This window comes from Danio rerio, chromosome 11 (assembly GCF_052040795.2).
Source record: "Danio rerio strain M-AB ecotype USA chromosome 11, GRCz13ab, whole genome shotgun sequence".
NCBI lineage: Eukaryota > Metazoa > Chordata > Actinopteri > Cypriniformes > Danionidae > Danio > Danio rerio.
The window spans coordinates 11,729,830-11,749,388 of record NC_141031.1 but is presented as its reverse complement, the minus strand read 5'-3'; the positions used below and the strand labels follow the sequence as shown (position 1 = coordinate 11,749,388).

The window sequence follows — 19,559 nt, the reverse complement described above, 5'->3', positions numbered from 1 at the left end:
CCACCTTGATGTTAAAAAAACATCAAACGTTTGATGTCAAAATGACATCAGATTGACAACTCACATGGACATCTCATGTTTTGTATCTCTAAAATGCATATAAACTACCTCGATGTCCAAACAACATCAAATAGACACCTAACATTGGCGTCAAAAATCTATTTACAGGACAGTCCTGTAATTGATTTTTGATGCCAATGTTACATGTAAATTTTATGTTGTTTTGACATCAAGATGGTTTACATGCATTATAGGGATACAAAATTCCAGCATAAAATGGAAATGTTCGAACTGAAGCCTTCAGATGAATAACAACATTTCTCATATTATAATACATTTGGGGTAATTATTTTGGTGGTCAAAAGGGCATTAATGTGTGGATGTCAAATGTATGTCAAGGTTTGACATCAAATCAATTAGCATTTTTGATGTAATTTTGACATAAGGTGCCTGCTGGGATAGTTATCTGCAACGCTTGATTCTGATTGGTCAACAGCAGTCAAATATGTCTTTATAATGACCTCCAGATTGAACAATGTCAGTCCCAGTACATTTTTATTACGTTTAATTTACATTTTTCCCCTTTCCAGAGTTTGTTTGATGATAACTTAAACATCCAATTTAGTTTGCTCTAACAAAGTTTCAAAATATCTGTTCCTGAGAACAGAAATTTTACCCCACCTCTATTGTTCATCAGTGAGGTTTCCAAGTTGAAGCAAAGTTAAGAGGGTGGTGGTGAAATGTTTAGATGATGTCACATCCCCCTTCAGGGAGCCGACAATCAAGAAAAATCCTCTGCAAACATCAGCAGACACATGCTAATGCAGTGTAACACCACCACCCATGCCACCTAGATTGAATAAATAACCAAATAACAGACTTCAACATCAAGCGCGTGTTTTTAAAAAGGCTGCTAAATTACAAACCTTAAAACAAACACAATACTTTGAAGCTCCTGGCCTGTTGTTGCTCAGTGCTCTACTAGTGAATGCACTCCATTCATTACTTGTGCTTGCTTAGACAAGCATAGCGATGACCAAATAACAATTTGATCACCTTAGCAACACCCTGGGAACCAAACAACCATAGAAGTTTGCCAGAAACATTTTATACAGGCAATGAGAAATCATCATTTCTTCAGACTCTATACTTTATGCATATGACATATAAACAGTGGTGTAAAGTACAAATTACAAATACTCAAATTGCTGTAATTGAATAGTTTATCTCAGGGATTGTAATTACTGAGTAGTTTTTAAATGTGAACATTCACTTTCCCTTGAGTACATTTTTAATGCTGTATCGGTACTTTTACTCCACTACTTTACTTTAACCTGTAGTCACTGCTTTATTTTTTCTTGTCTGTAGAAAAATAAATTCTAGGATTCATGTTTAAGATTTTGGATCAAAGTTGGATTTTGATCACTTTCCAACACAACCTAAAATCAATCAAATATCAATATCATTTGATGATCTAAATAACATTGTAGATGCTGGCTAGACATAGAATTTTTGTCATGTGACGTCACAACCTCAATGCTTATTTATTATCCAGATTAAATATTATTGCCTTATCAATTAACCAATCTAGTCTTATGACGATGTGTGCCTGCTGGGCAATAACTAAATACATTACAGAATATTACGTTTACACACACTCTGCTTTTTATAGCATAATACTCACTAATCTTGAGTACCTTTGAAAGGTCTACTTTTTACTCGTACTTTGAGTAATATTTAATACTCTACTTGCACTACATTTTTAAGCGAAGTTTGGTACTTTTACATACAGATTATTTTTAAGTACTCGTTCCAGCACTGCATTTAAACTATAGCCACGAAAACAAGTGTTTCAAGCTTAAATAACACTGCACAACATAAATAAGCTCATCCTAATCCTTGTAAGAAGAAACAGAATTTTTTTTTTTTTTATCGATGTGATTGAATTATTACATGATGTCATTATGCATAATATTTGGATCGGATGTAGTTGAACAAAAAATTATTAGCTCTGCTGTGAAATTTGTATCCTTTTTTAAATTTTACAAAGTGCTGTTTTGTGTTAAAATGTGTTTTGTATGTTAATTTTTCCTTTAACTGTATTAATTTCTAATACTCAAAATATATGAAATATGAAATACATAATACAATAATAGGCAAGGCAGTGGCGCAGTAGGTAGTGCTGTCGCCTCACAGCAAGAAGGTCGCTGGTTCGAACCTCGGCTCAGTTGGTGTTTCTGTGTGGAGTTTGCATGTTCTCCCTGCCTTAGCGTGGGTTTCCTCCGGGTGCTCCAGTTTCCTCCGAAGACATGTGTTACAGGTGAATTGGATAGGCTAAATTGTCCGTAGTGTATGAGTGTGAATGTGTGTGTGGATGTTTCCCAGAGATGGGTTGCGGCTGGAAGGTCATCCGCTGCGTAAAAACTTGCTGGATAAGTTGGCTGTTCATTCCGCTGTGGTGACCCCGGAAAATGAATGAATAAATAATATAATAATATATGATTATTCTAAAAAAAGTGTTTTAATCATTCATTTATTAATATATTTAATTTTATATGGCATAAAGTTAATAAAGGTCAGTGAGATAGTAAAGGTGGAAAATGTACATAAAAGGAACTAAATTATTAAAAGCAAAACCTTACCTATGTCTATTAATTATCATACAACCAACAATGTAATGTGTGCAATAAACATGCAACAAAAACTAGAAAAATAATTTATTTAATTTAAAATGTGTGTTTTAAAGGAATATACTAAATATATATATATATATAAAAAAACAAGCTACAAAACAACAGTTTTTTTTTAAGGTTTTTTTCTTTTTTTCACAGCTGCAGCCTACAAAGCAATTCTTGTGATGTTTGGTTTTTCCTGACTGCATGATCAAAAATAAATAAACTTCAAACTTTTCTGCATCCACTTATTACTGGGTTTGCATCTTTGTTCTGTTCCAAACTGACAAAGGGAGTAGAATTGGCACACATCCACAGACACACAAACACACATGTGTGTGTGTCAGAGTGCCTTCAACCCTACTGCACTCCCTTCATTGAAATCTCAAGGGTGAGAACATTGCAGGAGTTCATACAGACACAGAGACATTCTTTTGCAGTTTCCTCACTAGGGTGGAAACTGAACCCTTGTCCTGGAGTCTCAACATTGCTGAAGGTTGCAGAAGGGTCTGGCACACACCCTCTCTCCCCCCTCCCGTCCACAAAGGGCAAGACCCGCCCCCAAGCAACATCTCTATAAGAGAGCAAAGTGGAGCTCGAAGGCACCAATCCTCTTCAGGACAACTGCATCCATCCACCATGTCGATCTCTATCCAAACGACATCCTCCAAAGGTCCCAGGAGCATGACCTCAGGGTCCATAATCACCAAGACTCTGAGGAGCTCCGCAGCCTTTCCTCAAAAGGCCCACAGCGTGTATGGAGGCAGCTTTGGAGGAAGCACTCGCATCTCTACCACCAGAATTGGAGGCGGTGGAGGATATGGTTTTGGTGGAGGACACGGTGGAGGATATGGAGGAGGATATGGTGGAGGATACAGCTCTGGATTCATCCACGGAGGGGATGGTGACCATTACCAGCTGAATGAGAAGGCCACCATGCAAAACCTGAATGATCGTCTGGCGTCCTACCTGGATAAGGTGCGCTCCCTAGAGGCTGCCAATGCCACTCTGGAGAGGCAGATCCGTGAGTACTATGAGAAGAAGGGGCCAGTCGCAGAGAGGGACTACAGCCACTTCTGGAACACCATCAAGGACCTGAAGGACAAGGTACAGTGATGATGTCTGAATGAATATGAAGCAAGATTAACAAAGCAAGTGCACTAGTTGCTAAATAATAGATTGCACAATACATACCCCTTGAGAATCTGTGTATAACCACAAATACTGTTCTCATATAAAAGATAGTTACAAAAGACAGAAATTCTGACCCATTTGGCATAAGATAGTGCCGTTTAAAAACACTGTGCCCCATTACTTAAAGTCATGTCAATGCTTTTTTTTATTACAGATCAAAAATGCTACCATCCACAACGCCAACATCCTCCTGCAGATTGACAACTCTAAGCTGGCTGCTGATGACTTCAGGATAAAGTAAGTTCTCTTTAATAATATTTGATACTCTGTAACCATACGGTATCATTAAAGTTTACATAAAATGGAAGTTACTTTTTCTCACATCATGACATACATCCAATTGAGATGCTCCTGAAATGAGACAAAAGTAGGATGGTACATGATTTTGTCACCAGAAGTAAAGAAAAGTAATTTTGAGGGGGAGTGAAGCATATGGTATTCAATAAAAAATCATCAGGGGAAATTATTTTTGATGAAATCCTTACGAACAAGTACTACAAAGAGTCAATTTTGGGATTATGTCAAAATTAAGAGATCGAACTTGTATAAAAAAATGATCCTCATCCTGCCTCTCCACCAATCAGATTCGAGCATGAGTTGGTAATGCGCCAATCTGTGGAGGCTGACATCGCCAACCTGCGCCGCTTGCTGGACCAGACGACACTGACAAAGGCCGACCTGGAGATGCAGATCGAGGGTATGCAAGATGAACTGGCCTTTATGAAGAAGAACCACCAGGAGGTTTGTAATGACAGCTTACTTTATGTGAAAGGTTTTTTGTTTGTTTGTTTGTTTGTTTTTTGGCTCGTGATGCTTAACTTTTGTGTGTTTACAGGACTTGGCTGCACTAAGGTCTCAGCTGACTGGCACAGTGAACGTCGAGGTCGATGCTGCTCCTCAACAAGATCTGAACAAGGTTCTGGAGGAGATTCGCGCTCATTACGAGAACATCATTCAGAAACATCGCAGGGAACAGGAAGACTGGTTCAAAGACAAGGTAAGAAGCTGCAAATTTAAGCTGAAAGATGAGAAATGCTCTTACTTATAATGTGTGTTTCTGTCTTATTTTTAGTCGGCAGGTTTGAGCAAAGAAGTGGCCATCAGCACAGAGACCATACAAACAACAAAGACACAGATCACAGATCTACGACGCACCTTGCAAGGCCTGGAGATCGAACTACAGTCTCAACTCAGCATGGTGAGGCAATAATGGAATGCAGGAAGTGTATGGGGGAGAGAGAGCGAGATTACACTATCTAAACTAAAAGCAGCAAAGGTTTACGTAAGAATTTGAGGAAACATGCCAAGAAGAGGACACAGAAAGGGAGGCAAAGATATATAAAAAACAGATGTAGAGGAGGGGGAGATATGTCAAGAATGTTTTGTTTTGTAAATTCCTCCAAATCCTAGGATATTGGAAAAAGTGCTCTGAAAGTAATTGTGGGCTTTTCTGATAACCAGCATGTATAAAGGGATAGTTCACCCAAAAAATACACTAACAACATTATTTACACATACAACATCATTTATATTGACCTATTCCTGCATGTCTCATTACTCAAACAGAAAGCAGCACTGGAGAACTCACTGGGAGACACAGAGGCTAGGTACAGCGCTATGCTAGCAGGCTACCAGAACCAAATCAACATGCTGGAAGCTGAGTTGGCTCAGTTGAGAGCTAGCATTGAGCAGCAGTCACGAGATTACATCTTGTTGCTGGACATCAAGACTCGTCTGGAGCAGGAGATCGCCACTTACAGGAGCCTCCTGGAAAACCAGGACATTAAGTAAGTTATTTGTCAAAAGCAGTGGTTCATAGATTACATAAAAAATGTCATCATAGAATTGTCTCACTAATGTATATTTTTCTTTGTCTTCTTCCAGGACTCAAGTACCAGGTGATGAACATTTCTCTTTACACACACATGTTGTGGGATGAACTGTTTTAGGTACTACTGTGAACTACGGTGCATTGCTGAATCCTGTCTCTCTCTGCTTTCAGGTGGAACTGTCACCATCACCACGACCACAACAGGAGGAACATCAGTCCAGCAGCGTTCCTTCTAAAGGCTAAATAAAATGCTGAAAGCAATGCTTTATGAGACCACACACATAGATTTGAATCTGAATGTGTGCTGAAAGTGTTAGGGGAAAGTGTCACTGAAAGTAAAACGGATGTATTTTGTATTTTGTGTGTGTGTGATTAAACCTGTCTCTGAAAATAAAGCTGCTGTCAAGAATAATTTTTCAATTTTGCATTATTGTGTTCATTTATTTTTAGAAATGTTCAATATTTCGAACCAAATACGAGTTCACATATTCACCATACCATATTTAGACCCCATGGAATTTACAATAAAATCTTTACTGTAAGGGGCAGCATGGTGGTGCACACCTTACAGCAAGAAGGTCGCTGGTTCGAGCCCCAATTGGGTCAGTTGGCATTTCTGTGTGGAGTTTGCATGTTCTCCCCTTGTTGGCGTAGGTTTCCTCTGGGTGCTCCAGTTTCCACCACAAGTCCAAAAACATGAGGTATAGGTGAACTCGGTAAGCTAAATTGTCCGTAGTGTATGTGTGTGAATGAGTGTGTATGAATGTTTCCCAGTGATGGGTTGCAGCTAGAAGGGCAGCCGCTGTGTAAAACATATGTTGATAAGTTGGCGGTTCATTCTGCTGTGGCGACCCCTGATCGATAAAGGGACTGAGCCAAAAAGTGAATGAATGAATAAATCTTTTCTGGAAATGCAAGAAATAAGAGACGGGGTCTTCTCAGTGTTACTCAAGGGTGCTTTCCATAACAGCCTCACAATAATATTGAATATGTTGCCTGGCAACAAATCCACTACAAAAGGAAGGTCAAAAAGCTGGCTGGCCATTGACTTCCTCTTTATCAGTAAAAACATTTGATAAACAATTGCAATTGTGTAAACTGGAACAATGAAAATGTAATGTATATGGAGAGGAAATTATGCAGAGACTGGAACATCTGGAAAGAAGTACATTTAATTACAAAAAAGTGATAAATGAAAAGGCTGATAACTTTGTGTGTTCTGTTTCTTGGCTTTAGTTGCAAATATTAACCACTTACGTGACATGCATGATATAACAGGTCTTATAATGACCAGTAATCTTCATAAAGACACGAGAACGATATGAGTTAGTGAAATCTATAGAGAAAATAGTCCAACACTAAAACTTGGATCTATGTCTCTACATGGAATGCAGACTCATTGGCAGACAAAGGTGTGGCATGATTTTAGCTCAAATACAGACTGATGAGATGTGCTGGGATTTCACTGTTTAATTTATATCGGTTCTGTTGATATCAGGGAATGCTGCAGTATGAATCAGAGTTGAAATTGAGTTATCATCTGTCTAGAAAAAAAGAGCATAAAACAAGTTGCTGCAATCTGGCTGTCAGCTGGGTGTGGTGTGGCACTAACCAAAAAATGAGTGGTAGTGCATAACTCGGTATGTCTTTAATCTATGGTATAACCAAATTGTATATATCAAAGTACTTCAGAATACCTGTTTACAGCCCATTCTCACTCTGAAGAGGAATTAATTCATGGTTTTTAGTTTTGTTTTTTACTTTTAAATTTAGGCATTTAGCAGATACTTTAATCCAAAGTGATTTACAATGAAGGTGATTCATAATATTCATTAAAAGTCTATTGTTTATTTATTTATTTATTTTGCCATATTGAGCTGAAGTCTTTTATCCTTTCGGAAATGTCCTTCAATCAGTGTGAGAACTAGCTCCTGTAAGATCATACAAATAACAGGAGAAAGATAGAGCTGTGATGCTTTAGCATTGCAATGGGGAAAATAAATGAAAACATGAAAATAAATATCTTTAAACGATGAGACCCAGCAATGTAAATGAAAATGGGTCCAAGGAATGATCCTTGAGGTACTCCTGTGAGCAGCCTTGGATATTCTCTCATCTCCAGGCAACCTTGAAATGTCATGTTGTAAGAAGGATTATAATAGCTGGAAAGAGCTATCGGTTACTTTAATCTTAATACAAAAAGGTTTGCTTACCCGTGTTAATGTAACATTTTACTTTTGTACAGGAATCATAATCACAATGCATCACACTTAAATGTTAAATGTTGATGTTCATGCCCAGTGAGAAAAAAAAATATGTGCTAATAGATATCTGCACACTCGGCGACTTTATGCACAAACACATTTGTTGTCAAACACAAACTGCTCTCATACAGCTCAACAACAGCCAAGACGTTACTGCTACTGTTTTGGAAAGAAAAGGGAGTCCTCTGCATGTAAACTATGGCTTGGAGAAATGACCTCTACTCTACATTTGGAGCATATTAGGTAATGTTTAAAAAAACTTGAGCAATTTGACATCCTTTTATTTGTTAGCTTGACAAAAACCTTGTGGACTAATATATAATTTCATATAATGTTTAAATATTCCTTTTTAGTATACGCTGTTGTTCAAACAGGGTTTTGTTTACAAGTTTTGGGGAAAGACTTGTTGTGTGGGTTTTCATTTATTATCTTTTTTTTTCAAATTTATTTGTTTCTCTTTCCTTGATTATGTAATATGTCGATAACGTAAAACAGAGAATCATTTTCCTAAATCTTTGTTTTCAATAAAAAAACTTATTTGACAAACATGAACTGCATTATTTGACTGCATGATTTAAAAGACAGAAATTTAGATTTAAGAAAAGTATCTGCAGAGTCCTAAAATACAGTTTAAACTGTTAAAAAAGGGCCCCGAAATCTATAAACAGCACTGATATTTGAGATAATCTATAATTGTCATAAACAGAAAAAAAACTTTCTCGTTCTGTATTGCATTGTTCATGTTTAAAACTGTCTCCAAAGAGGTTTACAATGCTTTAAATGAGGAGTTGCAAGCAGCACCCTTTATATTATATTATAACTGATGGCCACTTTCATGGGATTCAAAAGTGATGTTTCTGAATCAAACACTCAACAATTTTATCACCTTTGAAACTTAACCATTGTATTAAATAAAACAACACATTATTATATTATTTACAAATGATCTGTGGTTTTGCTACCCTTTAACCATAGCCATTGTATTTGTAGTAACACTGTGGTTTAATAAATATTAATAAATGGTAACCAATGCACATGGATAACAAAACAAAAAACATGAATACACTTTTACTACAATAAAACCATAATGTTTATAAGGTTTTATATAATGATCTGTGTAATGTTTGAATTACACGTTGGAGAAAAAAAGTTATTAGCATTGTCAGAGAGAATCTGTGGACTTTTATTATTGCTGTTTTTAAAGCAGAATTTGGCAATAAATAAAAAATAACAAATGTATAAATAAATAAATGTATAAATAAATAAATAAATATGCAGATTTTGGCTGAATTATTTTTAGGTTAACTTATTGTTAAAACCCAATTTAAGGTTTCTCAAATATTACATCCAAATTAAAGGTAAATAAAAAATACTTTAAAGATGGATTGTAAATCATGTAAACCTTTGCATATTATTTGATGATAATGCTGCAATAAATATAAAACTTATTAAATGTATATTGCATTTGCCAAAGTAAATAAATATGTAGAAATTTACAGCTGGATCTTTGCACTTTTGCAACATAAACTCGCATTTCAAAGTGATTCAGCCATCTTTCATAAAGGGCACATCCTTCTGTAGAAGTTCAGTTATCCTGAATTGACCTAATGTAATTATTAAGGGCATCATTTTATTTTGGGAGTGTAAAATGGAACAATAATTTATAAACCTATAGGTTTAGGCTACAAAAGGCCATGACCATGCCTGCACAGTGCCTCCCAACCCCATTTCAAATATCTATTTTACAACTTAAAAGGTTAGATTGCCCATGAATTAAATTTCTAATAAATTTATGAATTTCTCTCTGTTGAACACAGAACAAGATATTTGACTATATAAGACTGTCAATCCATAAAAAAAAATTATTACTATAATATGATGTCAGTTGCTGTTTTTTTTCTCAAGATGCTTCAGTCTCTTTCTTTGTGCTCAACAGAAGAAAAAAAATCTCAAACAGGTTTAGGCCTAATAAAGGGTGAGTAAATTACAGACTTTTCCATTTTAAGTAAACATTTTAAAACATATATTTCACACAATAAAAAGCAAATAAAAAGTCTGCGTCTCTCTGTGTCGCTCAGGCTGCACTGCAGTGTCTATTCACAGCCGCGATCCCACTACTGATCTGCACGGGGGCTTTGACCTGCTCCGTCTCCGACCTGGGCCGGTTCACCCCTCCTTAGACGACCTGGTGATCCCAAGCTCCCTCGGGAGAACCATATCTATACCGAACTTAGTGCGGACACCCGATCGACATAGTCCCCTGCAGTCCAGAAGCCCTGAGCTCAAGCGATCCGCAGCCTCAGCCTCCCAGTAGCTTGGATTACAGGCGCGCGCCACTGAACCCGGCGAGAGCTGAGAGAATCAGAGCTGTGGAAAATCTGATCATCACAGCGACCTCTAGTAGAGGAAAACTGATGTCTGCTAGTGTTATGCTTATAGTCCAAGATAACCAACTTTTTTTGGTTTTTATCTAAAGTTGAGTGGTAAATAAATTAGTAGCTATCAAATAGATTTTGCAATTAGCATAACACACTAAATCAAGCGATCAAACCACTGCTTAAACTCTCTAAATTTTCATCAGATAAATACCATTCAATATTGTTTGGTTTTTACTCATTTAAGGACACGTTCAATAAACAATGATTCCTTTTCCATTTGAAAATAGGTTTGAATATAATTAGGCTATGTAAAGTAGCCTATCTAATTTACATTTTTTGAAACACTTTTTAATTATCTGAAAAAAGTTAAACTAAAAAACAGGTTGAGAAAAAATAATTCCCTTTAATAAAGTTTGTTATTAAACAAGAATTAAACTATAGAAGGACCTGTTTAATCTACAGTACTACCTTTTGTCCAAAAAACTGCAGTCAATTAGAGTCTCCATGCAGGCAAGGTGGAGACCCCATCTTATTATTACTCTAAAACTGAACTGCTATAACTTAAAGACTATTTTTTTTAAGTTTTATGGACAGATAGACTGAGAGTGAGTTTAGAAGATCCAACACGTCAAGTCAAAGCCATGATGGTGAGGAAAGACACCTTAAAAGTTAGACTCATAATAAACTCCCAAACCTACTGCCACACATCAGAAGATAAATTCTTTTGACAGTACTAATGAAAGTTGTGGGTCCCTACATTTCCATTTTTGGACCGTTTTACCAGCAAATGAATCTTGAATGCACAAATAAGCAAGGCAATTTTTACTTCCTTTTAAACAAATTACATCACTTAAGAATGAGCATAAACTAAATTAATATTTGTTATGAAAATAAATGTATTTTGAAATTGTTAAAAAATTAAAATTTGTCTTGAGAATTATAATTATGCATGCACTACATCATTATTTAGGCTATGATTTTTTAATTGTGTTTTGTCCATAAGGGTTTTCATGTTGTGTTGCTTTGTGGTTTTTATTTCACATGCTATAGTGTACTAAATATGTCTCCAGCATTAGGCCTAAATAAATGATTAAAGTGATGATGGCTTATGTTTTGATTATTTTAATAGAGTAGTTTGTTTAAATGGTCAAAGAACACAAATAAAAAGTCTGCGTCTCTCTGTGTTGCTCAGGCTGCACTGCAGTGTCTATTCACAGGCGCAAACCCACTACTGATCAGCACGGGGGCTTTGACCTGCTCCGTCTCCGACCTGGGCCGGTTCACCCCTCTTTAGACGACCTGGTGATCCCGAGCTCCCTCAGGAGCACCATATCGACACTGAACTTAGTGCGGACACCCGATCGACATAGTCCACTGCAGCCCAGAAGCCCTGAGCTCAAGCGATCCGCAGCCTCAGCCTCCCAGTAACTTGGATTACAGGCGCGCGCCACTGAACCCGGCGAGAGCTGAGAGAATCAGAGCTGTGGAAAATCTGATCATCACAGCGACCTCTAGTGGAGGAAAACTGATGTCTGCTAATGTTATGCTCATAGTCCCAGATAACCCCCTTTTTTTTGGTGTTTATCAAAAGTTTAGTGGTAGATAAATTAGTAGCTATATCAAATAGATTTAGCAATTACCACAACACACTAAATCAAGCGATCAAACCACTGCTTAAACTCTCTAAATTTCCATCAGATAAATACCATTTAATATTGTTTGATGTTTACTCATTTAAGGACACGTTCAATAAACAATGATTCATTTTCTGTTTGAAAATAGGTTTGAAAATTGTTATGTAAATTAGCCTATCTAATTTACATTTTTTAAACACTGTAATTAAAAACACAGAATAAATGACATAATAAATTTAATTAGAATTACACACAGTGTATGCATAATTATTATACCCCCTTTTATGATCACATTTACACTTGTATTTCATTAGTTTTATCAATTGCAATTTTATAATATCTAGGCTATTATTCATTTTGTTTATAAGTTTTCACTAAAAAGCGATTTTTACTGGGATTGAGCATGATTTTGCATTCATAACCGAACAGTATTCATTTAACAGCTAGAATGATCTAAAAACAAGATGTAATTTGCACTCAGATGTTAAAAACAGATAAATGTCCACAAGAAAGATGCAAAAGAAACTTCCAAATACAAGCCAAACTACTGGATAAGAGATCCAGCGCAATTATTAAGAAAATAAAAATAAACTAAAAACAGGCTGAGAAAAAAAAATTAAGGAATTTCATTTTAAAAAAATTTTGTTAAACAAGAATTAAACTATAGGAGGACCTGTTTAATCTACAGTACTACCTTTTTTCCCAAAAACTGCAGTCAATTAGAGTTTCCATGCAGACGTACAAAGTGCAGACCCCCATCTTCTGAACTGCAATAACTTAGATAAAGACAATTTTTTAAAAGCTTTATGGACAGATAGACAGAGAGTGAGTTTAGAAGATTCAGCACCAGCTCAAGTCAAAGCCATGATGATAAAGAAAGACACCTTTCAGGGTAAACATTAGACTTATAACATGAACTCCCAAAGCTACTGCCACATATCAGAAGATAAATTCTTTTGACAGTAATACTAACTAAAAATTGTGGGTCCCCCTCCATTTCCATTTATAGACCATTTTACCAGCAAATGAGTCTTGAATACACAAATAAGCAAGGCAATTTTTACTTCCTTTTAAACAAAATACATCACTTAATAATGAGCATAGATGAAATTAATATTTGTTATGAAAAGTATGTATTTGGAATGGGATTTTTTTATTTTATTTTTTTAGACACGCACCACTAAACCCAGCGAGAACTGAGAGAATCAGAGCTGTGGAGAATCTGGTCATCACAGCGACCTCTAGAGGCGTAAAACTGAATGTTTGCTACCGTTATGCTAATAGTCCAAGATAATCTCCTCTTTGGTAGTTTATCAAGAATTTACTGGTAAATCAATTAGTAGCTACATCAAATAGATTTAGCAATTATAACCCACAAAATCGAGCAAAATGCAGCCTCCCAGTAGCTTGGATTACAGGCGCGCGCTTCTAAACCCATCAAGAACTGCATCAGAGCTGTGGAGAATCTGATTGTCACAGTGATCTCTAGTGGAGGAAAACTGAATACTATTAGGCCTCTGGTGGAGGAAAACTGACTGGAAAGGATAATCTAAAGCTTTGCTACTATTTTCAAATTTTCAATTTAAGTTACATTGCATGTACTTGCCTACTAATTCTCATAAGATTATAAGTAGACTGTTAGGTTGGGGTAAGGATTAGTGTAAATTGACATGTACATGCAAAGTTTCTTAAAGTCAGTTATAGATATTAAGCAGACAGTCTACTCATACTAAAATGGACCATCAAAATAAAGTGTTACCCATGCTTTTGCTAGCACCTATGAATAGCCTACTTTAATTTAGAAACAGCTTCTAACCACTTTTTAACCACTGCACCAAAAAACAAAAAATAAATAAATAAAAAATTTAATTAAATATAAAATTCTAAACCAGGCACTAAAATTTTCAGGCTGGTCTGTGTGACCTGTAAAAGGGTGGTGAAACTGCCACAGATGATCTCACATCACCTCAGGGAGTTACCTGTCAGCCAAATCCTTCTTTATTATTATTAAGATGGTGAGTTTATAAAACCCATATCCTTGCATGACTGGCTCAACCTCCTTTTTCTGCCTTTAACTGTTAAATGGATTTCCTCTGCTGGCACAACATGCAATAAAAAATGCACAAATGCAAGTAACACAGTGAACCTACTTATCTTATTGCACTCCCTTCATTGTAATTTCTAGAGTGCACACATTTTCGTAGTACATGCAGTCAACACAAATTCCATTGCAGTTTCCTCACTAGGGTGGAACCTTAATACTGGTCTTTAAGTTTCATCTCTGCTGGTGGTGACAGCTGGGTCTGACACACACACTCTCTCACACACACCCTACCTTCATCACCAACCCACGAAGTGCAGGAGCCGCCCTGGATCTCCATCTCTATAAGAGGTCAGAACTGGACTCATAGGTGCCATCCTCGCCAGGACAACTCTAACGGTTTCCTGCAGTATCCTCTCTGGGTTCATCTCATCTCCGTATCCATCCACTATGTCACTCTCTGTTCGCTCAACAACAACCAAAGGTCCCAAGACTGTGACCTCAAAATCCATAGTCACTAAGAGTCGTGGAGGTTCGACATCCTTTCCACATAAAGCCTACAGTGTGTATGGAGGTGGTTTTGGAGGAAGCACTCGCATCTCCTCTACTAGAATTGGAGGCGGTGGAGGATACGGATTTGCTGGAGGACACAGTGGAGGATATGGAGGAGGTTACGGTGGAGGATATAGTGGACCACTTTCCATATGCGTAATGCCTTCTAGCGGCCTTGGGGATTTCCAGCTGAATGAGAAGGCCACTATGCAGAACCTGAATGATCGTCTGGCGTCCTACCTGGATAAGGTGCGCTCCCTAGAGGCTGCCAATGCCACTCTGGAGAGGCAGATCCGCGAGTACTATGAGAAGAAGGGGCCAGTCGCACAGAGGGACTACAGCCAATACTGGAACACCATCAAGGACCTAAAAGACAAGGTACAGTGGTGATGTTTGAATGAATATGAAGCAAGAAAAGTAAAATCTTAATGTAACAACATTAGTTTAGATATACTGTAAGATGTGAGAAACAGACTGCAGATAATTGCTTGCTTAGTATTATAATCTGTCAATAATGCTCCACAGAATTTTACAGGTTCTGCTATAATTTCTTCAAATGCTTTGTTTTTCAGATTAAAAATGCAACCACGCACAACGCCAACATTCTCCTGCAGATCGACAACTCTAAACTGGCTGCTGATGACTTCAGGCTGAAGTAAGATCCCCAATGTTATTTAAATAAAGTCAGTTTTGTGAATGAAAGGTTTTAGTCAGTAAATAATACTAGGTTTTTTTATAGCTTCATCTTATAAACTGTTCAAAAAAAATAAAGGGGACACTTAGGGACCTATCATACACCTGGCGCAATAAGGCACAAGATGTGTTTTGGCGCAATTTGTTGCTATATTCAGACCAACACAACCCTAATGTTTCCGCTTTGCACCATGTTGTTTAAATAGCATATCCCTTTGCACCATTTTTTAGACCCTTGGGTGTGTCAAGGCACATTGTTGGCGTGTTGCTATTTTGAGGAACTAAAAAAAATTGCGCAATTGACCAGCTGAAAACAGAGCATGTTAAAGTTTGCTATCCACAAAAGTAAAGAAGTAACGAGTAAAAGTAAAGTAAAGAGAAAGTAAAGAGGCCGAATGGAGATGACGCTGTCAATCATTTTCTCGCCTGTGAAACATTCAGTTTTTCCACTTACAAAGTCCGCCATGTAAATAGCAAATGCACCATGGAATGACGCAACTGACTCTTAAAGGGAATAGAAGATGAATCTCTGATTAGTTTAATGCACATTCTGCTCAAAACACACCCATAACTCTTTAAGAGAAAAAGCACAACCTTGTTAGACCATGTGCCAGGGTGCAGAGTGTATTTTTCCGTCCTTAAAATAGTAAAAGTGTTCCCTTTTTTAGCAGTATGTATACATATCTTATAAGTTTAACAATTTAACTTAATGTTTCTCTAAAATATTTCTGAAGACATACAATAAAGTGATTATTAAAGACACATACCATAAAGAGATGTTTAATGTTAATATATATATATATATATATATATATATATATATATATATATATATATATATATATATATATATATATATATATATATATATATAATTTATTTTATTTTATTTTTTTTTACTTTTTTTTTACTTTTTTCTATAAAAGAATCTTGAAAGCAAATGTATCACCACCAAAATGTTAAGCACCACATTTGTTTTTAGCACTGATAAAAATAAATGTTTCTGAAGGTTCTTATGACTAAAGACAAAATGAAGCTGTGCATCTAATATATTAAAACATTTTCCTTAATTGAGAGAGTGCCTCATGCGTGCAATATAAGTAAAAGTGCTAATAACAGTCAAATCTGTTTTTGAACATTAGTATGTGCACATTTGTCATGTTTACTAATTAATTTCCTATGTGACCTCTCCACCAATCAGATTCGAGCATGAGGTTGTGATGCGCCAGTGTGTAGAATCTGACATCGCTAACCTGCGCCGCTTGCTGGACCAGACAAACCTGGCAAAGAATGACCTACAGATGCAGATCAAGGGTCTGGAGGAAGAGCTGGTATTTTTGAAGAAGAACCACCAAGAGGTTTGCATGACAGATTGTACCCATATATTATATTATATTATATTATATTATATTATATTATATTATATTATATTATATTATATTATATTATATTATATTATATATTTTTTTATTATATTATATTATATTTATTATATTATATCAGTTATATTATATTATATTATATTATATTATATTATATTATATTATATTATATTATATTATATTATATTATATTATATTATATTATATTATATTATGGGGTTACAGGAGATGGCTGCACTGAGGTGTCAGCTGACAGGCACGGTGAACGTCGAGGTCGATGCTGCTCCTCAACAAGATCTGAACAAGGTTCTGGAGGAGATTCGTACTCATTACGAGAACATCATTCAGAAACACCGCAGGGAACAGGAAGCCTGGTTTAAAGACAAAGTAAGACTTCTGGTTGCTCTCTTGAATCCCATGTTTGTGAATGGCATCTTAGTGCATGGTAGCAGTCAGATTTACTAAATTCAATTTTACTCAAATGTAACTAAAATGTTATGTGATTATTACACCTGATTTCCCCATATGCAATGCTTTTATCTGTTTTAGACGGCACCATTGAACAAAGAGGTGGCTCACAGTACAGAAACCATCCAAACATCCAGGTCACAGATTACAGAGCTGCGAAACACATTGCAGAGTTTGGAGATCGAGCTACAGTCTCAGCTCAGCATGGTGAGACACAAGTATAACGTAGAGTGAGAAATATTAGATAAATCTTATAATCAACTATAATGTGAGACTTTAAGATTCAGACTAAGGAAGCTTGATTAAGATTGTTGTGCCTGTTCTCTTTTTTAAACAGAAAGCAGCACTGGAGCACTCACTGGCGGAAACAGAAGCTAGGTACAGTGCTATGCTAGCAGGCTTCCAAAATCAAATCAACAACCTGGAAGCTGAGTTGGCTCAGTTGAGAGCTAGCATTGAACAGCAGGGCCGAGACTACGCCTTGTTGCTGGACATCAAGACTCGTCTGGAGCAGGAGATCGCCACCTACAGGAACCTTCTGGAAAACCAGGACATTAGGTGAGGCCATTTATTGTGTTGGAATCAGCGAGGTATGGACCATGCTTCATTATCTTGCCCTGGAGTCTTCACTAAATATTTTTGTCTTCGCCTTTCTTTTGCAGGACTCAAATTCCAGGTAACTGAAACTTGTCTTTGATATTGGTAAGATGTCCAGTTTCAGACAATGTGTGCGATTAATGACTGTTTCTCTTTTGTCCTTCAGTGTCCATCTCTGTCTCAGGTGGCTCTCAGTCCGTCTCATCAGGTGGATCTCACTCTGTTTCCTCAGGAGGTTCCCACACTATCTCCACTGGTGGACCAACAATCCAAATAAAGCAAACCACCACCACTTCACACCGTACTTATTAAAGACAGAATGTGCTTTGAGACAGTATTTAAACACATGCACACATAAGTGTTTTAGATACACATTTATAACCCAAGTAACAAGGAACCGCAGTATTTTGAACACATTAAAAACACTTACTGCTGTGTTTAAAAAAAAAACTGTTTCTGAAAATAAAAGTACTGTCTTTAAAATCTCTTTTGTGTGCTTTTTTCACCTAACATGGTTTAAAACTTAAAGCCACTTTCTAGACATGGAAAATAGGCTCATGTGGTGCCATAAGTTTTCATCATGGTACTTTTAACTTCATTATCATTGACAGTGCTCCATGATGTACCTGTCAGTGATGACTCTGGAACAGAGAACTCATGTATTCATCTAAAACAAAAAGGTTATCTACAGGGTAGCAGGTATAAAAAGCAAATCCACAAGTCTGGGCACAGGTGATAAAACAAGAGCAAAAGGTCCAACTATGCAGGTTTCAAAACGTATCATAAAGTCAAAAAGGAATGCAAACCAGAATCACAAGGAGCAGGCAAAGCAAGTAGGTCATGTTTACATGTACACACAGGGCCGGCGCGTCCATAGAGGCAACCTAGGCGGCCGCCTAGGGCGGCAGAATAGAGAGGGCGGCATCCGAACACCTCCCGCACCACCCGCGACCGCAGTTATATCCGCGCCTAGGGCAGCAGAGAGGCCGGCATCCGAACACCTCGCGCACCACCTGCGTCCGCAGTTATACCCGCGCCTAGGGGGGCAGAATAGGGTTCTTCACTTTGATATTGTCATTTTCGTTTTCACTTTCGGTTTGATGGCGGCGTGTTCGTCCTTTGCCTAGAGCGGCAGTTCAGCTTGCTCCGGCCCTGTGTACACAGGTACACAGCAAAATACTCTGAGTAAAATTTACTCAGTTCAGAGGGTATTTGGACCCTCTCTAAATTGAGTAAAAGTTACTCAGCAGCAGAGTTAAAGTTAATGAGACAATAGCCCCTTTCACACAGTAATACCTGTAAATATCTGGATAATTTCCAGAAAGACTTTACCAGTAAATTCAAAAAAGTGTTGTTCACACAGGTGAGGATGTTACGGAATTATTCCGGAAAAAAACGTTCACACATCCATTGGAAAATACCGGTAAATTCTGATATCATTAACCAGAAATGAGCTCCAAACGGCTGTGCTTGTATTTGTAAACGTTTGACTACATTACACACTCTATGGATGGATCAGTATCGTGAACAACTTCGATGAAAACATATAGAGAAACACTTTCGCATGTCGAGAAGTACATCATATGTGTGTGTGCTGGCGCTCACTCCTTCACGGGTACACGCGACACGTCAAGCAACTGCAAGCAGAGCTTAAAAGTAAACAAACAACGGCTTATTATAAGCATCTTACCGATAATTAATTACACAGTTGGCATTAAGAAGGTGCAAAGAAATGCTATCTAACATCTAGCAGCTAAATGTGTCTGGAAAAATATTCAAAGGCTTTTATCTACATAAACCGCGCGGACATGAATGCGTCTGACTGTTCTGATTGGCTAAAGCAGACATTTTAC

General features: G+C 37.0%; 3 protein-coding genes and 2 non-coding genes across 7 annotated transcripts in view; 2 read left to right on the top strand and 3 right to left on the bottom strand.

Moving 5' to 3' along the window:
* pla2r1 (phospholipase A2 receptor 1) overlaps nucleotides 1–19,559 on the bottom strand; it is an 868,273-nt gene that overhangs the window by 481,429 nt on the left and 367,285 nt on the right. The window lies entirely within an intron of this gene.
* On the top strand, nucleotides 3,274–6,109 carry krt94 (keratin 94). 2 transcript variants are annotated; one of them, NM_001077454.1, is given in 8 exon segments: nucleotides 3,280–3,779; nucleotides 4,021–4,103; nucleotides 4,451–4,607; nucleotides 4,702–4,863; nucleotides 4,939–5,064; nucleotides 5,433–5,653; nucleotides 5,751–5,764; nucleotides 5,869–6,103. In NM_001077454.1, coding segments are annotated over 8 exon segments (1,296 nt in total). In that variant the 5' UTR covers nucleotides 3,280–3,311; the 3' UTR covers nucleotides 5,934–6,103.
* Nucleotides 10,011–10,308, bottom strand: LOC147834684 (signal recognition particle RNA). The gene has a single exon (XR_015503170.1).
* Nucleotides 11,503–11,800, bottom strand: LOC147834683 (signal recognition particle RNA). The gene has a single exon (XR_015503114.1).
* Nucleotides 13,899–18,189, top strand: krt93 (keratin 93). 2 transcript variants are annotated; one of them, NM_001040359.1, is given in 8 exon segments: nucleotides 14,402–14,944; nucleotides 15,139–15,221; nucleotides 16,461–16,617; nucleotides 16,867–17,028; nucleotides 17,191–17,316; nucleotides 17,447–17,667; nucleotides 17,772–17,785; nucleotides 17,873–18,184. In NM_001040359.1, coding segments are annotated over 8 exon segments (1,389 nt in total). In that variant the 5' UTR covers nucleotides 14,402–14,464; the 3' UTR covers nucleotides 18,019–18,184.

What these genes read in the sequence shown, in the direction of transcription:
- krt93 (XM_087272802.1), top strand. Translation starts at nt 14,465, where the DNA reads ATGTCACTCTCTGTTCGCTCAACAACAACCAAAGGTCCCAAGACTGTG. An exon ending in AAGCCTGGTTTAAAGACAAA is followed by an intron (nt 17,029 to 17,190) that starts GTAAGACTTCTG and finishes TATCTGTTTTAG; the next exon opens with ACGGCACCATTGAACAAAGA. An exon ending in TACAGTCTCAGCTCAGCATG is followed by an intron (nt 17,317 to 17,446) that starts GTGAGACACAAG and finishes TTTTTTAAACAG; the next exon opens with AAAGCAGCACTGGAGCACTC.
- krt94 (XM_087272833.1), top strand. Translation starts at nt 3,312, where the DNA reads ATGTCGATCTCTATCCAAACGACATCCTCCAAAGGTCCCAGGAGCATG. An exon ending in TGAAGAAGAACCACCAGGAG is followed by an intron (nt 4,608 to 4,701) that starts GTTTGTAATGAC and finishes GTGTGTTTACAG; the next exon opens with GACTTGGCTGCACTAAGGTC. An exon ending in TACAGTCTCAACTCAGCATG is followed by an intron (nt 5,065 to 5,432) that starts GTGAGGCAATAA and finishes TTACTCAAACAG; the next exon opens with AAAGCAGCACTGGAGAACTC.